The 17299-nt window shown below is 65.3% G+C and overlaps 2 protein-coding genes across 2 annotated transcripts; both read right to left on the reverse strand.

The window, feature by feature from the left end:
- Positions 1-287: 287 nt before the first annotated feature.
- On the reverse strand, positions 288-17076 carry LOC135408737 (actin nucleation-promoting factor WASL-like). The gene is made up of 5 exons (XM_064643741.1): positions 16829-17076; positions 15172-15281; positions 6900-6917; positions 3479-3522; positions 288-515 (listed from the first exon to the last, which is right to left on the reverse strand). Exons 1-5 carry the CDS (start codon positions 16879-16881, stop codon positions 288-290), a joined length of 453 nt encoding a protein of 150 aa, XP_064499811.1. The 5' UTR covers positions 16882-17076.
- LOC135408738 (uncharacterized) lies at positions 7106-11360 on the reverse strand. Its single transcript, XM_064643742.1, has 3 exons — positions 11313-11360; positions 8576-9751; positions 7106-7144 (listed from the first exon to the last, which is right to left on the reverse strand). Exons 1-3 carry the CDS (start codon positions 11358-11360, stop codon positions 7106-7108), a joined length of 1263 nt encoding a protein of 420 aa, XP_064499812.1.
- Positions 17077-17299: the final 223 nt, after the last annotated feature.

Here is a 17299-nt window from a genome sequence, read left to right on the forward strand (position 1 = left end):
TGGAAGGAGGACACGGGGAGGGGGAGGGGGGGGTCCCTGACGGGGAGGGGACAAAGGAAAGGGGACAGAACGGGGGAGGGGTGGAAATGAGGGGGGGGGACACCCCGACTGTCCCCCCCGGCAGCGGGAAAAGGGGGGGCCGAGCCCCCCCCAGCGAACCCAGTGCCCGGGACCCCCTTTACTGGGGGAGGTGGGGGGCAGCACCCTGGGGGGAGGGGCAGCACCCTGGGGGGGGCAGCTCTGCCTGGGTGGGGCCCTAAAACGGGGGGGCCTCAAACGGGGGGTCCCTAAATCGGGGGGGTCCCTAAATAGGGGGGCTCTTCCCACCCCCCCCGGACCCACAGCCAGGGACGATCGAGCGCGACGGAGACACGGGGGGGGGGGGGATGGTTTGGGGGGGTCCCCCCGGTTCGGGGGAGGGTTGAGGGGACCCCCCGTGTTTTGGGGGCGGGGGGGGTCTGGAAGGGGGGGGGGGTCGCGCGTGGTCCCGGAGTCCGGCGGCGGCTGCAGAGAGGCTGGGGGAGAGAAACGGGGGGGTTAGAGCTGCGGGAGAGAAGGGGGGCACGGGGGGGGCACGGGGGGGGGAGGGGCACGACACGGGGGAGGGGCACGGGGGGACCCCCCCGGAGCAGAGACCCCTCCCCCCAAATCAAATCCCCCCCCAAACCACCCCCTCCCCCCGCGGGGTCTCTGCGGCGGGGGGGGGAATGGGGGGGGGATGGGACGGGACGGGACCCCCCCAAACCCCAGAGGGGGCGGGGCCAGGCCGGGACCCCCCGGGGGGACTCTGGGGGTCCCCCCGCACCCCCCCCACCCCTCCCCTCCCCCAAAAAGGGACCCGCGGGGTGGGGTCACCACCCCCCCGTCCCAACCCCCCACCCCCCAAAGCCTGGCCCGGCCCCCCCCCCGGGGGACACACGTGTGTGAGGGGGGGACACACGTGTGAGGGGTCACACACGTGTGTGAGGGGGGGACACACGTGTGTGAGGGGGGGACACATGTGTGCAAGGGGTTACACACATGTGGGGGGGTACACATGTGTGCGGGGGGGTGTCACACATGTGTGCGAGGGGGGAGCACACGCGTGTGCGGGGGGGCAGTGGGCGTGCACGTGGGGGTTCACACATGTGTGTCTGTGCACACGTGTGCTTGGCATGTTCACATGTGTGTGGTGCGTTTACACGTTTGGTGTGTTCACGTGTTTTATGTGTTCACACGTTTGTTCACACATGTGTGTGTTTGGGGTGTTCACACGTGTTTGTTCACACATGGTCTTTGGTGTGTTCACACGTGTGTGGTGTGTTCACATGTGTTTTATGTGTTCACACATGTTTTTTCACACGTGTGGCTGTGTGTGCTCACACACGTATGTATTTGGTGTGTTCACACGTGTGTAGTATGTTCACACGTGTTTGGTGCGTTCACACACGTGTGTGTGGCGGTGTCCACATGTGTTCTTGGTGTGTTCACACGTGTTTGGCGTGTTCACACGTGTGTGTGGTGTGTTCCCCCCCTCCACATGCACACGGAGCCCGGTTACACACATGTGCGTGTCCATCCCCACGTGCACACGTGTGCTCACACACACACAGTTCCGGGGTGCACACGTGTGTGTGTTTGCACACACATGTGCCAGGCCCTTTGCACACACGTGTTCCCTCGTGTCCGTGGTGAGCACACGCGTGTGGTTGCGCGTCCCCCCGTCACGTGTTCCCCCAGTCACGTGTCCCCCTGGTCACGTGTCCCCCTGGTGTGTGATGGTCACGTGTGTGCAATGATGTTCTCACGTGTGCAGAGACCCCACACGTGTGTTCACGTGTGTTTGAGGTGTGTGTGCCCTCACAGGTGTGCCCTCACACACGTGTGGCCGTGACTCTATCACACGTGTGTTGCTGTGTTGCTCACACACGTGTTCTGCCACGTCTCACACACGTGTTACCCTGTCTCACATGTGTCATACACGTTACTGTGTCTCTCACACACGTTACCATGTCTCTCACACGTGTGTTGCCGTGTCTCTCACACGTGTGTTCCATGTCTCTCACACATGTTACCATGTCTCACACGTGTGTTGCCGTGTCTCACACACGTGTGTTCCATGTCTCACACACGTGTGTTCTGTGTCTCTCACACATGTTACCATGTCTCTCTCACACGTGTGTTTCCATGTCTCTCTCACATGTGTGTTCCATGTCTCTTACACACATGTTGCCGTGTCTGTCACACGTGTGTTCCGTGTCTCTCACACACGTTACCGTGTCTCTCTCACACGTGTGTTCCGTGTCTCTCACACACGTTACCGTGTCTCTCTCACACGTGTGTTCTGTGTCTCTCCCCCCCGTGCTGTCCCATGGCTGTCCCGTCGCACACGCGTGTGCCCAGTGGGGGAGGGGGGCGCGGGGGCTGCGTGTGCCGGGGGGGCACAGCTGGGGGGGCACCAGGGGCCAGCTGTGCAAGAGGATCCAGCTGTGCAGGAGGATCCAGCTGTGCACAGGGATCCAGCTGTGCAGGAGGACCCAGGGGTTCAGGAGGATCCAGCTGTGCACAGGGATCCAGCTGTGCCAGGCATCCAGGGGGGTCCAAGCCCCCAGCTGTGCAGCCCCAGCTGTGCACAGCGATCCCAATGAGCACCAGGATCCAGCTGTGTCCAATGATCCAGCTGTGCATCCCCAGCTGTACCCCGGGATCCAACTGTGTGGATCCAGCTATGCACTCCCAGCTGTGCCCCAGAATCCAGCTGTGCCCCGGGATCCAGCTGTGCCCCGGGATCCAGCTGTGCCCCAGGATCCAGCTGTTCCCCAGGATCCAGCTGTTCCCCAGGATCCAGCTGTGCATTCCCAGCTGTGCCCCCGGATCCAGCTGTGCACTCCCAGCTGAGCCCAGAATCCAGCTGCGTCCCCGGATCCAGCTGTGCTCGAGGATCCAGCTGTGCCCCTGGATCCAGCTGTGCCTGGGGATCCAGCTGTGCACTCCCAGCTGTGCCCCGGGATCCAGCTGTGCCCCTGGGATCCAGCTGTTCCCTCAGATCCAGCTGTGCCCCCGGATCCAGCTGTGCTCGAGGATCCAGCTGTTCCCTCGGATCCAGCTGTGCCCCCGGATCCAGCTGTGCCCCCGGATCCAGCTGTGCCCCCGGATCCAGCTGTGCCCCCGGATCCAGCTGTGCTCGAGGATCCAGCTGTGCCCCCGGATCCAGCTGTTCCCTGGGATCCAGCTGTTCCCTCGGATCCAGCTGTTCCCTCGGATCCAGCTGTTCCCTCGGATCCAGCTGTGCCCCCGGATCCAGCTGTGCCCCCGGATCCAGCTGTTCCCTGGGATCCAGCTGTGCCCCCCCCGCCGTTCTCGGCGCCCCCGCTGCTGCCCCCGGGGGGGGGTTGGGTGGGTGGGGGAGGGGTTTATTTTCGGGGGGGGGTTCGGGGGGTTCCCGTTTTTGGGGTTCGGGGGGAGGGTCGGGGCGGGGAGGGGGGGAGGGGAGACTCACAGGCTCGGGGGGGCCCCGCGGTCCGGGGGGGCTCGGGTTGGGCCCTGCGGGAGGAGGAGGAGGAGAGAGACACGTTAGGGGCCCCCCCGACCCCCCCCCGCTCCGGGCACCTGTGGGAAGAAGCCGCCGGCCCCGCCCCCCGGCCCCGCCCGCGCCTGCGCAGGCCCCGCCCCCCCGCTGCCGGCCACGCCCCCGCCACGCCCCCGCCCCTCCCTCCCCCCCCCCCCGCAGACGGACGGACGGACGGACACGGGGGGGGGGGGGGCGACGCCCTGGCTGCGACCCCCGAGGGACCCCAAAGAGCCCCCGGAGTGACCCCAACTGACCCCGGAGTGACCCCGGAGTGACCCCAACTGACCCCGGAGTGACCCCAACTGACCCCAGCTGACCCCGGAGTGACCCCGGAGTGACCCCAGAGTGACCACAACTTACCCCAACTGACCCCAGAGTGACCTCTGAGTGACCCCAACTGACCCCAACTGACCTCACACTGACCACAACTGACCCACAACTGACCCCAGAGTGACCTCAGCTGACCCGCAAGTGACCCCAAATGACCCCACATTGACCCCAATTGACCCCTGAATGACCCCAAACTCACCCCAACTGACCCCACACTGACCTCACACTGACCCCAACCGACCCCTTCGTGGCTCCAACTGACCCAAACTGACCCCAAACTGACCCACAACTGACCCCAGCTGACCCATAACTGAGTCCTGAGTGACCCCAACTGACCCCACACTGACCCCCAATTGACCCCAAACTGACCCACAACTGACCCCAGCTGACCCATAACAGTCCTGAGTGACCCCAACTGACCCCACACTGACCCCAACTGACCCCTGAGTGACTCGAACTGACCCCAACTGACCCAGATTGACCCCTGAGTGACCCCAAATGACCCTGAACTGACCCCAGCTGCCCCCAAACTGACCTCCAGCCCCCCCCGAGCTGCCCCTGGGCCAGGGGGGGTATTTTAGGGGGGGGGAATTTTTGGGGGGGCTCTGGGGGGTCTCCCCAGCCGGGGGGGGGGAGGGGTGGGGGGGACCCCAAAAATGGCCCCTCCCCCATTCACGGCCTCACTTTGGGGGGGAGGGGGGAGGGGTCACCCCCTCCAGGCCCCGCCCATCCCCCCCCCAAACTCGGGGGGCCCCAAGGGGGGGGTTGGGACCCCCGGGGGAGTCTCGGGGGTGTCCCCGGGTTTGGGGGGGTGTCCCTGATTTTGGGGGTCCCTCGAGGGGACGTTGAGACCCCCGGGGGGGTCTCGGGGGGGTCCCTGATTTTGGGGGGGTCTCAGGGGTCGAGGGGGGGATTTTGGGGGTCCCGGGGACCCCCGAGGGGACGCTGTGGGGGGAGGGGTGTCGGGGGGGCCCCTCCGAGCTAATGAGGGCTAATTAAGGTGGGGGGAGGGGGAGGTTATTGACCCCTCCCCCCCCGCGCTCGGGGGGGACCTGAAGGGGGGGGAGGGGCGAAACGAGGGGGGGGGAGGGGGAGGAGGAAAAACGGGGGGGTTGGGGGGGATGGGGGAGGGGGGAGAGGGTTTGGGGGGATTTGGGGGGGATTTGGGGGGTTGGTGGGAATGGGGGGCTGAGGGGGGAGGTTTTAGGGGGGTTGGGGAGGTTTGGGGGGATTTGGGGGATTTAGGAGGGTTGGGGGCAGGGGGGGAGGGGGTGGGGATGATTTGGGGGGGATGGGGGGTTGGGGGGGAGGGGGAGAGGGTTTGGGGGGGATGGGGGGTTTGGGAATAGGGGGGAAGGGTCGGGGGAGGGGCTGGAGGAATTTGAGGGGCGGGGGGGGAGGGGGGAATTTGGGGTGCGGGGGGAGGGGTCAGAGGGGTTTGGGGGATGGGGGGCTTGGGAGGGGGCGCGGGGAAGGTTTGGGGGGCGGGAGAAGGGGGAGGGGCAGGATTTGGGGTGGGGGGGGATTGGAGGGACAGGAAAGGGGGGCAGGATTTGGGGTGAAAAGGGAGGATTTGGGGTCAGGATTTGGGGTGGGGAGGGGCATTGGGGGGGTCACAGGATTTGGGGTGAAAAGGGAGGGTTTGGGGGGCAGGATCGGGCGGGGGGGTCAGAATTTGGGGTCACTTCAGGGGGATGGGGGGCTCAGGATTTTGGGGGGGATTTTGGGGTGCAGGAAGAAGAGTGGGGGAGTTTGGGGGGTCGGGGGAGTTTGGGGGGGTCAGGGGGGTTTTTGGGGTGTCTGGGGGGGTTGTGGGGGTTTGGGATGTCTGGGGGGGTCGGGAGGGATTTGAGGAGTTCGGGGGGGGTCAGAAGGGTTTGGAGGTGTCTGGGGGGGTCGAGGGGGTCGGGGGGGGTCAGAGGGGTTTTGGGGTTTCGGGGGTGGTCGGGACGGTTTGGGAGTCCGGGGGTTTGGGGGGGATTTGGGGAATTCTGGGGGGCAGTTGGGGGGGGGGTTGGGGTCTCGGAGGGGTCAGGAGGGATTTAGGGGGGTCTGGGGAGGTCGGGGAGGATTGGGGGGGTCTGAGGGTGGGTTGGGAGCGTCCAGGGAAGTCGAGGAGGGTTTTGGGGGTGTCTGGGAAGGGTTGGGGTGTCGGGGGGGGGTCAGGAGGGTTTTAAGGTGTCTGGGAGGGTCGGGGGGGGAAGGGGGGGGCTGGGGGTGTGCAGGGAGCCTCAGGGGGGGTTGGGGAGCTCTGAGGGGGTCTGGGGGGGGTCAAGATGAGTTGGGGGTTTTGGGGGTGGTCAGGGGGGTTTGAGGGGCTCGAGGGGGGTTGGGGGTGTCCAGGGGGGTGGGGGGGGGGGGTTCGGGGGGGTTGGGGGTGTCAGGGCGGGTTGGGGGTGTCTGAGGGGGTCGAGGGAGGTTGAGGGTGTCCGGGGGGGTTATGGGGGGTTGTGGGCATCTGGGAGGGGGTTGGGGGTGTCCGGGGGGGGTTGGGGGGGTTTGAGGGTGTCCGGGGGGGGTCGGGGGGGATTGTGGGTGTCCGGGGGGGGTCGAGGGGGGTTGTGGGTGTCCGGGGGGTCGGGGGGGTTGGGGGTGTCTGGGAGGGGGTTGGGGGGGTGTGAGGGTGTCCGGGGGGTCGGGGGGGGTTGTGGGTGCCCGGGGGGGGTTGTGGGTGTCCGGGGGGGGGTCGGGGGGGGTTGTGGGTGTCCGGGGGGGGTCAGGGGGGGTTGTGGGTGTCCGGGGGGTCGGGGGGGGTTGGGGGTGTCCGGGGGGGGTCGGGGGGGGTTGTGGGTGTCCGGGGGGGGGTCGGGGGGGTTGTGGGTGTCCGGGGGGGGTCGGGGGGGGTTGTGGGTGTCTGGGAGGGGGTTGGGGGGGTTGGGGGTGTCCGGGGGGGATTGGGGGGGTTGTGGGTGTCCGGGGGGGATTGGGGGGGTTGTGGGTGTCCGGGGGGGGTCGGGGGGGGTTGTGGGTGTCGGGGGGGGTCAGGGGGTGGGGGGGCCGGAGCGAAGGGTCGTGTTACCTTTTTGTTCCACTTCTACTTTTTAGCACCGGAAGAAAAGGCGGGAGAGAGCGGGGGGGAGGGGCGGGTTTGGGGGGGGTTGGGGGGTCCGGGGGGGGTTGGGGGGGTCGGGGGGGTCGGGGGTGCAGGGGGGGGAGGGGACACACGGGCGGCGGGGGGGGAGGGGAGGGGGGGGGAGGCGAGAGAGGAGACAAAGAGAAAAGAGATTAAACGGCTCCGGCCCCCCCCGAGACCCCCCGGAGACCCTGCGACCCCCGGGGAGGGGAGGACACATGGACAAGGGGACAGATGGACAGATGGACAGGGATGGACACACGGACAGGGGGACAGGGATGGACACACAGACAGGGATGGACACACGGACAGGGATGGACACACGGACAGATGGACACATGGACAGATGGACAGGGATGGACACATGGACGGGATGGACACATGGACAGGGGGACAGGGATGGACACACAGACAGGGATGGACACACGGACAGGGATGGACACACGGACAGGGGGACAGATGGACACAGGGACAGGGGGACATACGGACAGGGATGGACACATGGATGGGATGGACACACGGATAGATGGACAGGGATGGACACATGGACAGATGGACACACGGACAGGGGGACAGGGATGGACACGTTGACGGGACGGACAGATGGACACACGGACAGATGGACAGGGATGGACACACGGACAGGGACAGGGAGATGGACAGATGGACAGGGATGGACGGATGGACACAGGGACAGATGGACATGGATGGGGATGGACACACGGACACATGGACAGGGATGGACAGATGGACACACGGACAAGGGATGGACACATGGACAGGGACACACAGAGATGGACACATGGACAGGGATGGATACACGGACACACGGACAGGGACGGACACATGGACAGGGACACACAGAGATGGACACATGGACAGGGATGGATACACGGACACATGGACAGGGATGGATACACGGACACACGGACAGGGATGGACACATGGACAGGGACACACAGAGATGGACACATGGACAGGGATGGATACACGGACACACGGACAGGGACGGACACATGGACAGGGACACACAGAGATGGACACATGGACAGGGATGGATACACGGACACATGGACAGGGATGGATACACGGACACATGGACAGGGATGGACACATGGACAGGGACACACAGAGATGGACACACGGACAGGGATGGACAGATGGACACACGGACAGGGATGGGAGATGGACACACAGACATGAGGACACAGATGGACACACGGACAGGGACACACGGACAGGGACGGGGATGGACAGACGGACACAGAGACAGAGATGGACACAGGGACACATGGACAGGGATGGGGAGATGGACAGATGGACACACGGACATGGATGGGGATGGACAGATGGACACGTGGACAGATGGACGTGGATGGGAGTGGACACACAGACATGGGATGGACACACGGACACACGGACAGGGATGGGAATGGACAGATGGACACGGATGGACACACGGACAGGGATGGACAGATGGACACACGGACAGGGATGGGAATGGACAGATGGACACGGATGGACACACGGACAGGGATGGGAATGGACAGATGGACACACAGACAGGGACACATGGACGGGGATGGGGGGGACGGAGATGGGGGAACAGCGAAGGGACGGACGGACAGAGGGACCCCCCAGGGCATCAGGATGGCGGAATCCTGGACAGACGGACGGACAGAGGGACAGAGGGAGGGGGGTGGGTGGAGGTGACAGACAGACGGACAGAGGGAGGGGAAAGGGACGGACACGGGGATGGAGGGAAGGGTGGAGGTGAGGGACAGACGGACACGGGGATGGGGACGGACACACGGACACACGGAGCCCGCGGGAGGTGGGTGGAGAGGACGGATGGACGGATGGACGGACAGAGGGACTGGGCAAGGGAAAGACCCGACAGACGGACAGTGGGAAGGGCGGAGGGAGGGAAGGACAGACGGACACGGGGATGGGTGGGAGGACGGACAGAGGGACGGGGGTGGGGTGGGGATGGACGGACAGACAGACGGACAAGTGGAGAGGGCGGGTGGGGAGGGAGGGACACACGGACGGGGGGAGGGACAGACGGGGACACGGAGGGACAGACGGACGGACGGACGGACGGGGAAAAGGAGGGACAGAGGGACGGGAAGGGGCTGGATGGGAGGGATGGACGGAGACGGACGGGACGGACGGACGGACAGAGGGGGGTGGAGGGATGGATACGACGGACAGACAGAGCTGACGGACACACAGACAGATGGGGAAGATGGGGAAGATGGACAGACGGACAGACGAGGGGGACGGACACACAGACGGACAGAGGGGGGATGGATGGAGGTGACGGACGGGCGGACGGACAGACGGGCGGACGGACGGACGGGCGGAGGCGATGGACGGACGGACGGACGGACAGACGGACAGGCGGCCGCGGGGGCCGCGGGGCTTCCCCTCCCCCACACGCTCCTGGGACCCCTCGGGGGGGGGTTTTTGGGCCCCTCCCCCCTCGGTCCCTCCCCCCCCCCCCCCCCCCAGCCCTGGAGGGAGAGAGACGGCGGGGGGAGGGGCGGGGGGAGGGGCTCGGCCCCGGGGGGGGGTCCCGGGGGGTCCCGGCCCCTCTCGGGGGGTCCCGGGGGGTCCCGGGGGGTCCCGGCCCCTCTCGGGGGGTCCCGGGGGGGTCTCCGGGGGGTCTCGGCCCCTCCGCGGCTCCACCTGCAAAGGAAACGGGCGCCCCTCCCCCACTCCCGCCCCCCGCCCCCACCCCCCGAACCGCCCCTCCCCCACCCCCGGCACCGGCAGGGACGGGAACGGGGTGGGACCTTCGTGTGTTCTTAGTGTGTGCTTCCTGTGTTCTTAGTGTGTGCTTCGTGTGTGCTTCGTGTGTTCTTGTGTGCTTGATGTGTGTGTGCTTCGTGTGAGCTTGACGTGCTCTTAGCGTGTGGTTGGCATGTTCTTAAATGTGTGCTTGGTGTGTGCCTCATATGTTTTTAGTGTGTGCTTGGTGTGTGCTTGGTATGTTCTTGGTGTGTGCTTGGTATGAGCTTGGTGTGTGCTTGATGTGTTCTTAGTGTGTCCTTGGTGTGTTCTTAATGTGTGCTTGGTGTGAGCTTGGTGTGTTCTTAGTATGTGCTTCGTGTGTGCTTGGTGTGTTCTTGGCATGTTCTTAGTGTGCACTTGGTGTGTGCTTGGTGTGTTCTTGGCATGTTCTTAGTGTGCACTTGGTGTGTGCTTGGTGTGTTCTTAGCATGTGCTTGGTATGAGCTTGGTGTGAGCTTGGTATGTGCTTGGCATGTTCTTGGTGTGTGTTCGCCATGTTCTTGGTGTGTGTATGCTTGGCACGTTCTTAGTGTGTGCTTAGTGTGTTCTTGGTGTGTGCTCGATGTGTGTGTTCTTGGCGTGTTCTTGGCGTGTGCTTGGCGTGTGCCGAGCTGTGCACAGGGACGGGCACAGCCCCGCTCCCGGCTCGTGGCTCCGCCAAAACCCAACGGGAGGGGGGACGAGTCTTCCCGCTTTCCTGGCTCGGAAAAGCTCCGGGGGCCGTTTTGCTGCTCCGGCCTCGCTCTGGGCGGGATCTGCCCTGTCCCGGCTCTGCTCTGTCCCGGCTCTGTCCCAGTCCGGCTCTGCCCTGTCCCGGCTCTGCTCTGTCCCAGCTCTGCCCTGTCCCGGCTCTGCTCTGTCCCGGCTCTGCTCTGTCCCAGCTCTGCCCTGTCCCGGCTCTGCTCTGTCCCGGCTCTGCTCTGTCCCAGCTCTGCCCTGTCCCGGCTCTGCCCTGTCCCAGCTCTGTTCTGTCCCGGCTCTGCCCTGTCCCGGCTCTGCCCTGTCCCGGCTCTGCTCTGTCCCAGCTCTGCCCTGTCCCGGCTCTGCTCTGCTCTGTCCCAGCTCTGCCCTGTCCCGGCTCTGCCCTGTCCCGGCTCTGCTCTGCTCTGTCCCAGCTCTGCTCTGTCCCAGCTCTGCTCTGTCCCAGCTCTGCCCTGTCCCAGCTCTGCTCTGTCCCGGCTCTGCTCTGTCCCGGCTCTGCCCTGTCCCAGCTCTGCTCTGTCCCGGCTCTGCTCTGTCCCGGCTCTGCCCTGTCCCGGCTCTGCTCTGTCCCAGCTCTGCCCTGTCCCGGCTCTGCTCTGCTCTGTCCCAGCTCTGCTCTGTCCCAGCTCTGCTCTGTCCCAGCTCTGCCCTGTCCCAGCTCTGCCCTGTCCCAGCTCTGCTCTGTCCCAGCTCTGCTCTGTCCCGGCTCTGCCCTGTCCCAGCTCTGCCCTGTCCCGGCTCTGCCCTGTCCCGGTTCTGCCCTGTCCCAGCCCGGCTCTGCTCTGTCCCAGCTCTGCCCTGTCCCAGCTCTGCTCTGTCCCGGCTCTGTCCCAGCCCGGCTCTGCCCTGTCCCGGCTCTGCCCTGTCCCGGCTCTGCCCTGTCCCGGGCGGGCTCTGCTCGGGCTCCATCGGAGGGTTTGTGGAGTCCCAGCAGACCAAGGGCAGTCCCGGCCCCAGCGGGGTTGGATTTGTCCCGGCCCCAGCGGGGTTGGATTTGTCCCGGCCCCAGCGGGGTTGGATTTGTCCCGGCCCCAGCGGGGTTGGATTTGTCCCGGCCCCAGCGGGGTTGGATTTGTCCCGGCCCCAGCGGGGTTGGATTTGTCCCGGCCCCGGCGGGGTTGGATTTGTCCCGGCCCCAGCGGGGTTGGATTTGTCCCGGCCCCGGCGGGAGTTCCCGGTTGGGATCCATCACCAGGTTGGAATCACACCGGAGGGCAGGGGAGGGTCCGACTGTTCCCTTTCCCAGGGGAGGGTCCGACTGTTCCCTTTCCCAGGACAGGATCCGACTGTTCCCTTTCCCAGGACAGGATCCGACTGTTCCCTTTCCCAGGGGAGGGTCCGACTGTTCCCTTTCCCAGGGGAGGGTCCGACTGTTCCCTTTCCCGGGACAGGATCCGACTGTTCCCTTTCCCAGGGGAGGATCCGACTGTTCCCTTTCCCAGGACAGGATCCGACTGTTCCCTTTCCCAGGACAGGGTCCGACTGTTCCCTTTTCCAGGACAGGATCCGACTGTTCCCTTTCCCGGGAGAGGATCCGACTGTTCCCTTTCCCGGGACAGGATCCGACTGTTCCCTTTCCCAGGGGAGGGTCCGACTGTTCCCTTTCCCAGGGGAGGATCCGACTGTTCCCTTTTCCAGGACAGGATCCGACTGTTCCCTTTCCCAGGGGAGGATCCGACTGTTCCCTTTCCCGGGGGAGGATCCGACTGTTCCCTTTCCCGGGGGAGGATCCGACTGTTCCCTTTCCCAGGACAGGGTCCGACTGTTCCCTTTCCCAGGGGAGGATCCGACTGTTCCCTTTCCCGGGAGAGGATCAGACTGTTCCCTTTCCCGGGAGAGGATCAGACTGTTCCCTTTCCCAGGACAGGGTCCGACTGTTCCCTTTCCCAGGGGAGGGTCCGACTGTTCCCTTTCCCAGGACAGGGTCCGACTGTTCCCTTTCCCAGGGGAGGATCCGACTGTTCCCTTTCCCAGGACAGGATCCGACTGTTCCCTTTCCCAGGGAACTCCTGACTCCTTCAACTGAGACAGTGTGTTCTTGTGTGTGCCTGGCGTGTTCTTGGTGTGTGCCTGGCATGTTCTTAGTGTGTACTTGCCACGTGCTTAATGTGTTTTTGGCGTGTTCTCAGCACATGTGAGAGTGCATCTTTGACATGTTCTTAGCATGTCCTTAGAATGCTCTTTGTGTGAGCACTTGGCATGTGCTCAGCACGTTCTTAGCATGTGTTTGGCATGTTCTCAGTGTGTGCCTGGCCTGTTCTTCCATTGTGAGCGTGTGCCTGGCGTGTTCCTGGCGTGTGTTTGGCGTGTGCTTGGCATGTTTCCTGCTGGCTGAGAGCGTGTTCTTGGTTGCACTCTCAGTGTGTCCTTAGCATGCGCTTGGCATGTTCTGGGTGTGTGTGCTTGCCATGTTCTTAGCGTGTGCTTGGCGTGCTATTGTGAGCCTATGCTTGGCATGGGAATTGGCGTGTGCATCCCCTGCTTCCCGTGTCCTCAGCGTGTGCTCCATGTGTGCAGCACAGGGGCCAACACGCATGTGCTCCTGGGCCCTTGGCGTGTGCTTGGCATGTACGGGGTGTGCTTGGCGTGGCCAGGGCTGTTCCACACACTCCAGGGGTGTGTTTAGCGTGTGCTTGGCGTGTTCTGCTGAGCCTGACCCAGCCCAGGTGTGTATTTCCCATGTCAGAGGCATGTTTAGCATGTCTTTAGTGTGTCCTTAGCGTGTCTGACCCAGCCCAGGCGTGTGTTTCCCATGTCAGTGCATGTTTAGTGTGTCCTGGCGTGTCCTTGGCGTGTCCTTAGCATGTTCAGGGATAATTTAACATGTCCTGGCGTGTCCTTGGCGTGTCCTTAGTATGTTCAGGGATAATTCAACATGTCCTGGCGTGTCCCTGGCGTGTCCCCCCCGTGTGCCGGTGCCGTCCCCGGGGGTCTCCCCCTCTCCCCTCCCCCCCCGTTCCGTCCGGCGGCTCCGGCGGCGGCTGCAAAGCAAAGGGGGGTTTTGGGGGAGTTTTGGGGGGTTTTGGGGTTTTTTTGCGAGTTTTGGGGTTTTTTGGGGGTTTTTTTTGGGGGGTCCCGCGACGGCGCCTGGGGAGAGACGGGGTGACCCCTCCCCTCCCCCCCCCGGGGGGGTCTCGGGGGTCGCACTCGGGGGGGTCTCGGCTTTGGGGGGGGACAAAGACACGGGGGGGACCCCCCGGGGGGGCTCCCAGGGCTGGACTGACCCCCCCCCGACCCCCCCCCCACAATGCCCCGGGGCTCTGCCCCTCCCCCCCTCGGTGCCTAGCCCCCTCCCCTCCCCCCTCCCCCCACCCAGGGTGTCCAGGGGGGGCCCCCCGGGAGTGGGGGGTCCCTGGGGAGGGGGAGGGGGCTGGGGGGGTCCCTGGGGGGGTCCCTGTGAGTGCTGGGGGGTCTCTGTGGGGTCTCTCTGGGTGCTGGGGGTGCTGGGGGGTCCCCACAGGGTCCCCCTTCATGCTGTGGGTGCTCTCAGTTCTATGGGGTCCCCACGGGTGCTTTGGGGTCCCGTGGGGTCTCTGTGGGTTCTGTGGGGTCCCTGGGGGTGCTGGGGGTGCTCTGGGGTCCCCACGGGGTCCCCCTTGGGGACACTGTGGGTGCTTTGGGATCCCTATGGGGTCCTCACGGGTGCTTTGGGGTCCCGTGGGGTCTCTGTGGGTTCTGTGGGGTCCCTGTGGGTTACTGTGGGTGCTCCGGGGTCCCCACGGGGTCCCCCTTGGTGCTCTGGGGCTGGGGACACTGTGGGTGCTTTGGGATCCCTAAGGGGTCCCCAGGGGTGCTCTGGGGTCTGTGGAGTCTCTATGGGTGCTGTGGGGTCCCTGTGGGGTCCCTGTGGGTTCTGTGGGGTCTCTCTGGGTGCTGTGGGGTCTCTCTGGGTGCTGTGGGGTCCCCATGGGGTCCTTGTGGGTGCTGTGGGTGCTCTTGGTTCTATGGGGTCCCCATGGGTGCTGTGGGTGCTGTGGGTGCTATAGGGCAGGGTTATGGGGCAGGGTTATAGGGCAGCACTCCCTGTAGGGCACACGGTCCTACTGCACCTCCAGGGACTTGAGGGTGCTGAGAGAGGGGTGATGGGGCTGTGGGGGCTGTGGGGTCTCTGTGGGTGCTGTGGGGGCTGTGGGGCAGGGCTATGGGGTCTGTGGGTCAGGGGCTGTGGGTCGGCACTCCCTGTCGGGCACACAGTCCTACTGCACCCCCAGGGACTTGTGGGTGCTGGGACAGGGGTTATGGGGCTGTGGGGGCTCTAGGGCAGGGCTGTGGGGGCTGTGAGGTTATGGGGCAGGGCTGTGGGGTCTGTGGGGTTCTGGATCAGGGTTCTGGGGTCAGTCAGCACTCACTGTAGGGCACACGGTCCTACTGCACCTCCAGGGACTTGTGGGTGCTGGGACAGGGGTTATGGGGCTGGGGGTGCTCTAGGGCAGGGCTGTGGGGGCTGTGGTGTGCTCTGTGGGTGCTGTGGGGCAGGGCTATGGGGTTATGGGGCTCTGGGTCAGGGTTCTGGGGTCAGTCAGCACTCACTGTAGGGCACACGGTCCTACTGCACCTCCAGGGACTTGTAGGTGCCGGGGACAGGGGTTATGGGGCTGGGGGTGCTGGGACAGGGGTTATGGGGCTGGGGGTGCTCTAGGGCAGGGCTGTGGGGGCCGTGGGGTCTCTGTGGGTGCTGTGGGGCAGGGCTATGGGGTCTGTGGGGTCAGTCAGCACTCACTGTAGGGCACGCAGTCGTACTGCACCTCCAGGTACTTGTAGGTGCCGGGACAGGGGTCGGGGAAGGCGTCGGATCCGGCCACCACCACACACTGGGTGCGGTTGTTGCACCTGAGGGGACACCCCGGTCAGGGACAGGGACAGGGGGACAGCAGGGACAGGGGGACAGCAGGGACAGGGGGGACAGCAGGGGACAAGGGGACACAGCAGGGACAGGGGGACAGCAGGGACAGGGGGGACAGCAGGGACAGGGGGACAGCAGGGACAGGGGGGACAGCAGGGACAGGGGGACAGCAGGGGATGGGGGGACACAGCAGGGGACAGGGGGACAGCAGGGACAGGGGGACAGCAGGGACAGGGGACAGCAGGGAGGGACAGCAGGGGACAGGGGACACAGCAGGGGACAGGGGACACAGCAGGGACAGGGGGACAGCAGGGACAGGGGACAGCAGGGACAGGGGGACAGCAGGGGACAGGGGGGGACAGCAGGGGATGGGGGGTCACAGCAGGGGACAGGGGGGACAGTAGGGGACGGGGGTCACAGCAGGGACAGCAGGGGACGGGGGGACACAGCAGGGGACAGGGGGGACAGTAGGGGACAGGGGGACACAGCAGGGGACAGGGGGGACAGCAGGGACAGGGGACACAGCAGGGACGGGGACAGCAGGGGATGGGGACACAGCAGGGGACAGGAGACACAGCAGGGACAGGGGGGGACAGAAGGGGACAAGGGGGACAGCAGGGGACGGGGGGGGACAGGGGGAGGAGGGACAGCAGAGGATGGGGATCAGGGATGTGGGAACACAGGGACATGAGGGGGACATGGGGACACACGGGGGCAGCAGGGACATGAGGGGACACAGGGACAGCAGGGGGACATGGGGCCATGGGGGGGACGCTGGGATGGGAGGAGAGCGTGTGGGACATGGGGGACACAGGGACAGTGGGGACAAAGAGGACATGGGGACAGGGGGACACAGGGACAATCTCCTGCCTGTCCCCGTGTCCCCGACATGCCTCCATGGCCCTCCTCTCCCCTGGCCCCACACTGGCCCCACACTGGCCCCACGTCCCCAAGGCCCCCCATGTCCCTGATCTCCTGCACCTCCCCAGTGTCCCCCTGTCCCCAGTGTCCCCAACGTCCCCAATGTCCCCCCAATGTCCCCAATATCCCCCAACGTCCCCAATGTCCCCAATGTCCCCAATATCCTCAATGTCCCCCAATGTCCCCCAATGTCCCCAATGTCCCCAATGTCCCAATATCCTCAATGTCCCCCAATGTCCCCCCAATGTCCCCAATGTCCCCAATATCCCCAATGTCCCCCCAATGTCCCCAACGTCCCCAATGTCCCCAGTGTCCCCAACGTCCCCAATGTCCCCAATGTCCCCAATGTCCCCAATGTCCCCAACGTCCCCAATGTCCCCAATGTCCCCAATGTCCCCAACGTCCCCAATGTCCCCAATGTCCCCAATGTCCCCAATGTCCCCAATGTCCCCAACGTCCCCAATGTCCCCAACGTCCCCAATGTCCCCAATGTCCCCAATGTCCCCAATGTCCCCAATGTCCCCAACGTCCCCAACGTCCCCAATGTCCCCAACGTCCCCAATGTCCCCAATGTCCCCAATGCCCCCAATGCCCCCCGGTGTCCCCGTGTCACCTCTGTGCCATGATGGGGTGTGCCTGGGGCAGGTAGCACTGCACGTTCGCCATCTGCCCGGGGTCGGCGTCGCAGATCTTGTCGTCGGTGCGGCCGTAGTTGGCGTCGGCCACGAGGACGACGTCGCTGCCGGGGCAGCGCAGCTCCAGCGGGTACCCCTCACACGCCAGCTCCCGACGGGCCAGCCCGAAGGGCAGGGCACCCCGGATCAGACCTGGGGGGCACAGGGGGGCACAGGGGGCACAGGGGTCAGGGAAACCCAAATGGGGTCAGGGAACCCCCAGAATTGGGGTGTAACCCCCAGCTCCAGGGTACCCCTCACACGCCAGCTCCCGACGGGCCAGCCCGAAGGGCAGGGCACCCCGGATCAGACCTGGGGGGCACAGGGGGCAGGGAACCCCCGATGGGGTCAGGGAACCCCAAATGGGGTCAGGGAACCCCCAGAATTGGGGTGTAACCCCCAACCCCAGG

This window comes from Pseudopipra pipra, unplaced genomic scaffold (genome assembly GCF_036250125.1).
Source record: "Pseudopipra pipra isolate bDixPip1 unplaced genomic scaffold, bDixPip1.hap1 HAP1_SCAFFOLD_583, whole genome shotgun sequence".
Lineage (NCBI taxonomy): Eukaryota > Metazoa > Chordata > Aves > Passeriformes > Pipridae > Pseudopipra > Pseudopipra pipra.

Excerpts from the sequence above, each read along its gene's own strand:
- LOC135408738 (XM_064643742.1), bottom strand. The coding sequence starts at position 11,360 with ATGGAGCCCGAGCAGAGCCCGCCCGGGACAGGGCAGAGCCGGGACAGG. Across the intron at positions 9,752-11,312 it reads CAGGGCAGAGCCGGGACAGG|GTCCCACCCCGTTCCCGTCC; the intron begins GCAGAGCCGGGA and ends GAACACACGAAG. Across the intron at positions 7,145-8,575 it reads CCTGGGGGGTCCCTCTGTCC|GGTCTCCGGGGGGTCTCGGG; the intron begins GTCCGTCCCTTC and ends CGGGGGTCGCAG.
- LOC135408737 (XM_064643741.1), bottom strand. The coding sequence starts at position 16,881 with ATGGCGAACGTGCAGTGCTACCTGCCCCAGGCACACCCCATCATGGCA. Across the intron at positions 15,282-16,828 it reads CACCCCATCATGGCACAGAG|GTGCAACAACCGCACCCAGT; the intron begins GTGACACGGGGA and ends GTGTCCCCTCAG. Across the intron at positions 516-3,478 it reads CGCGGGGCCCCCCCGAGCCT|CCTCTCTGCAGCCGCCGCCG; the intron begins GTGAGTCTCCCC and ends TCTCTCCCCCAG.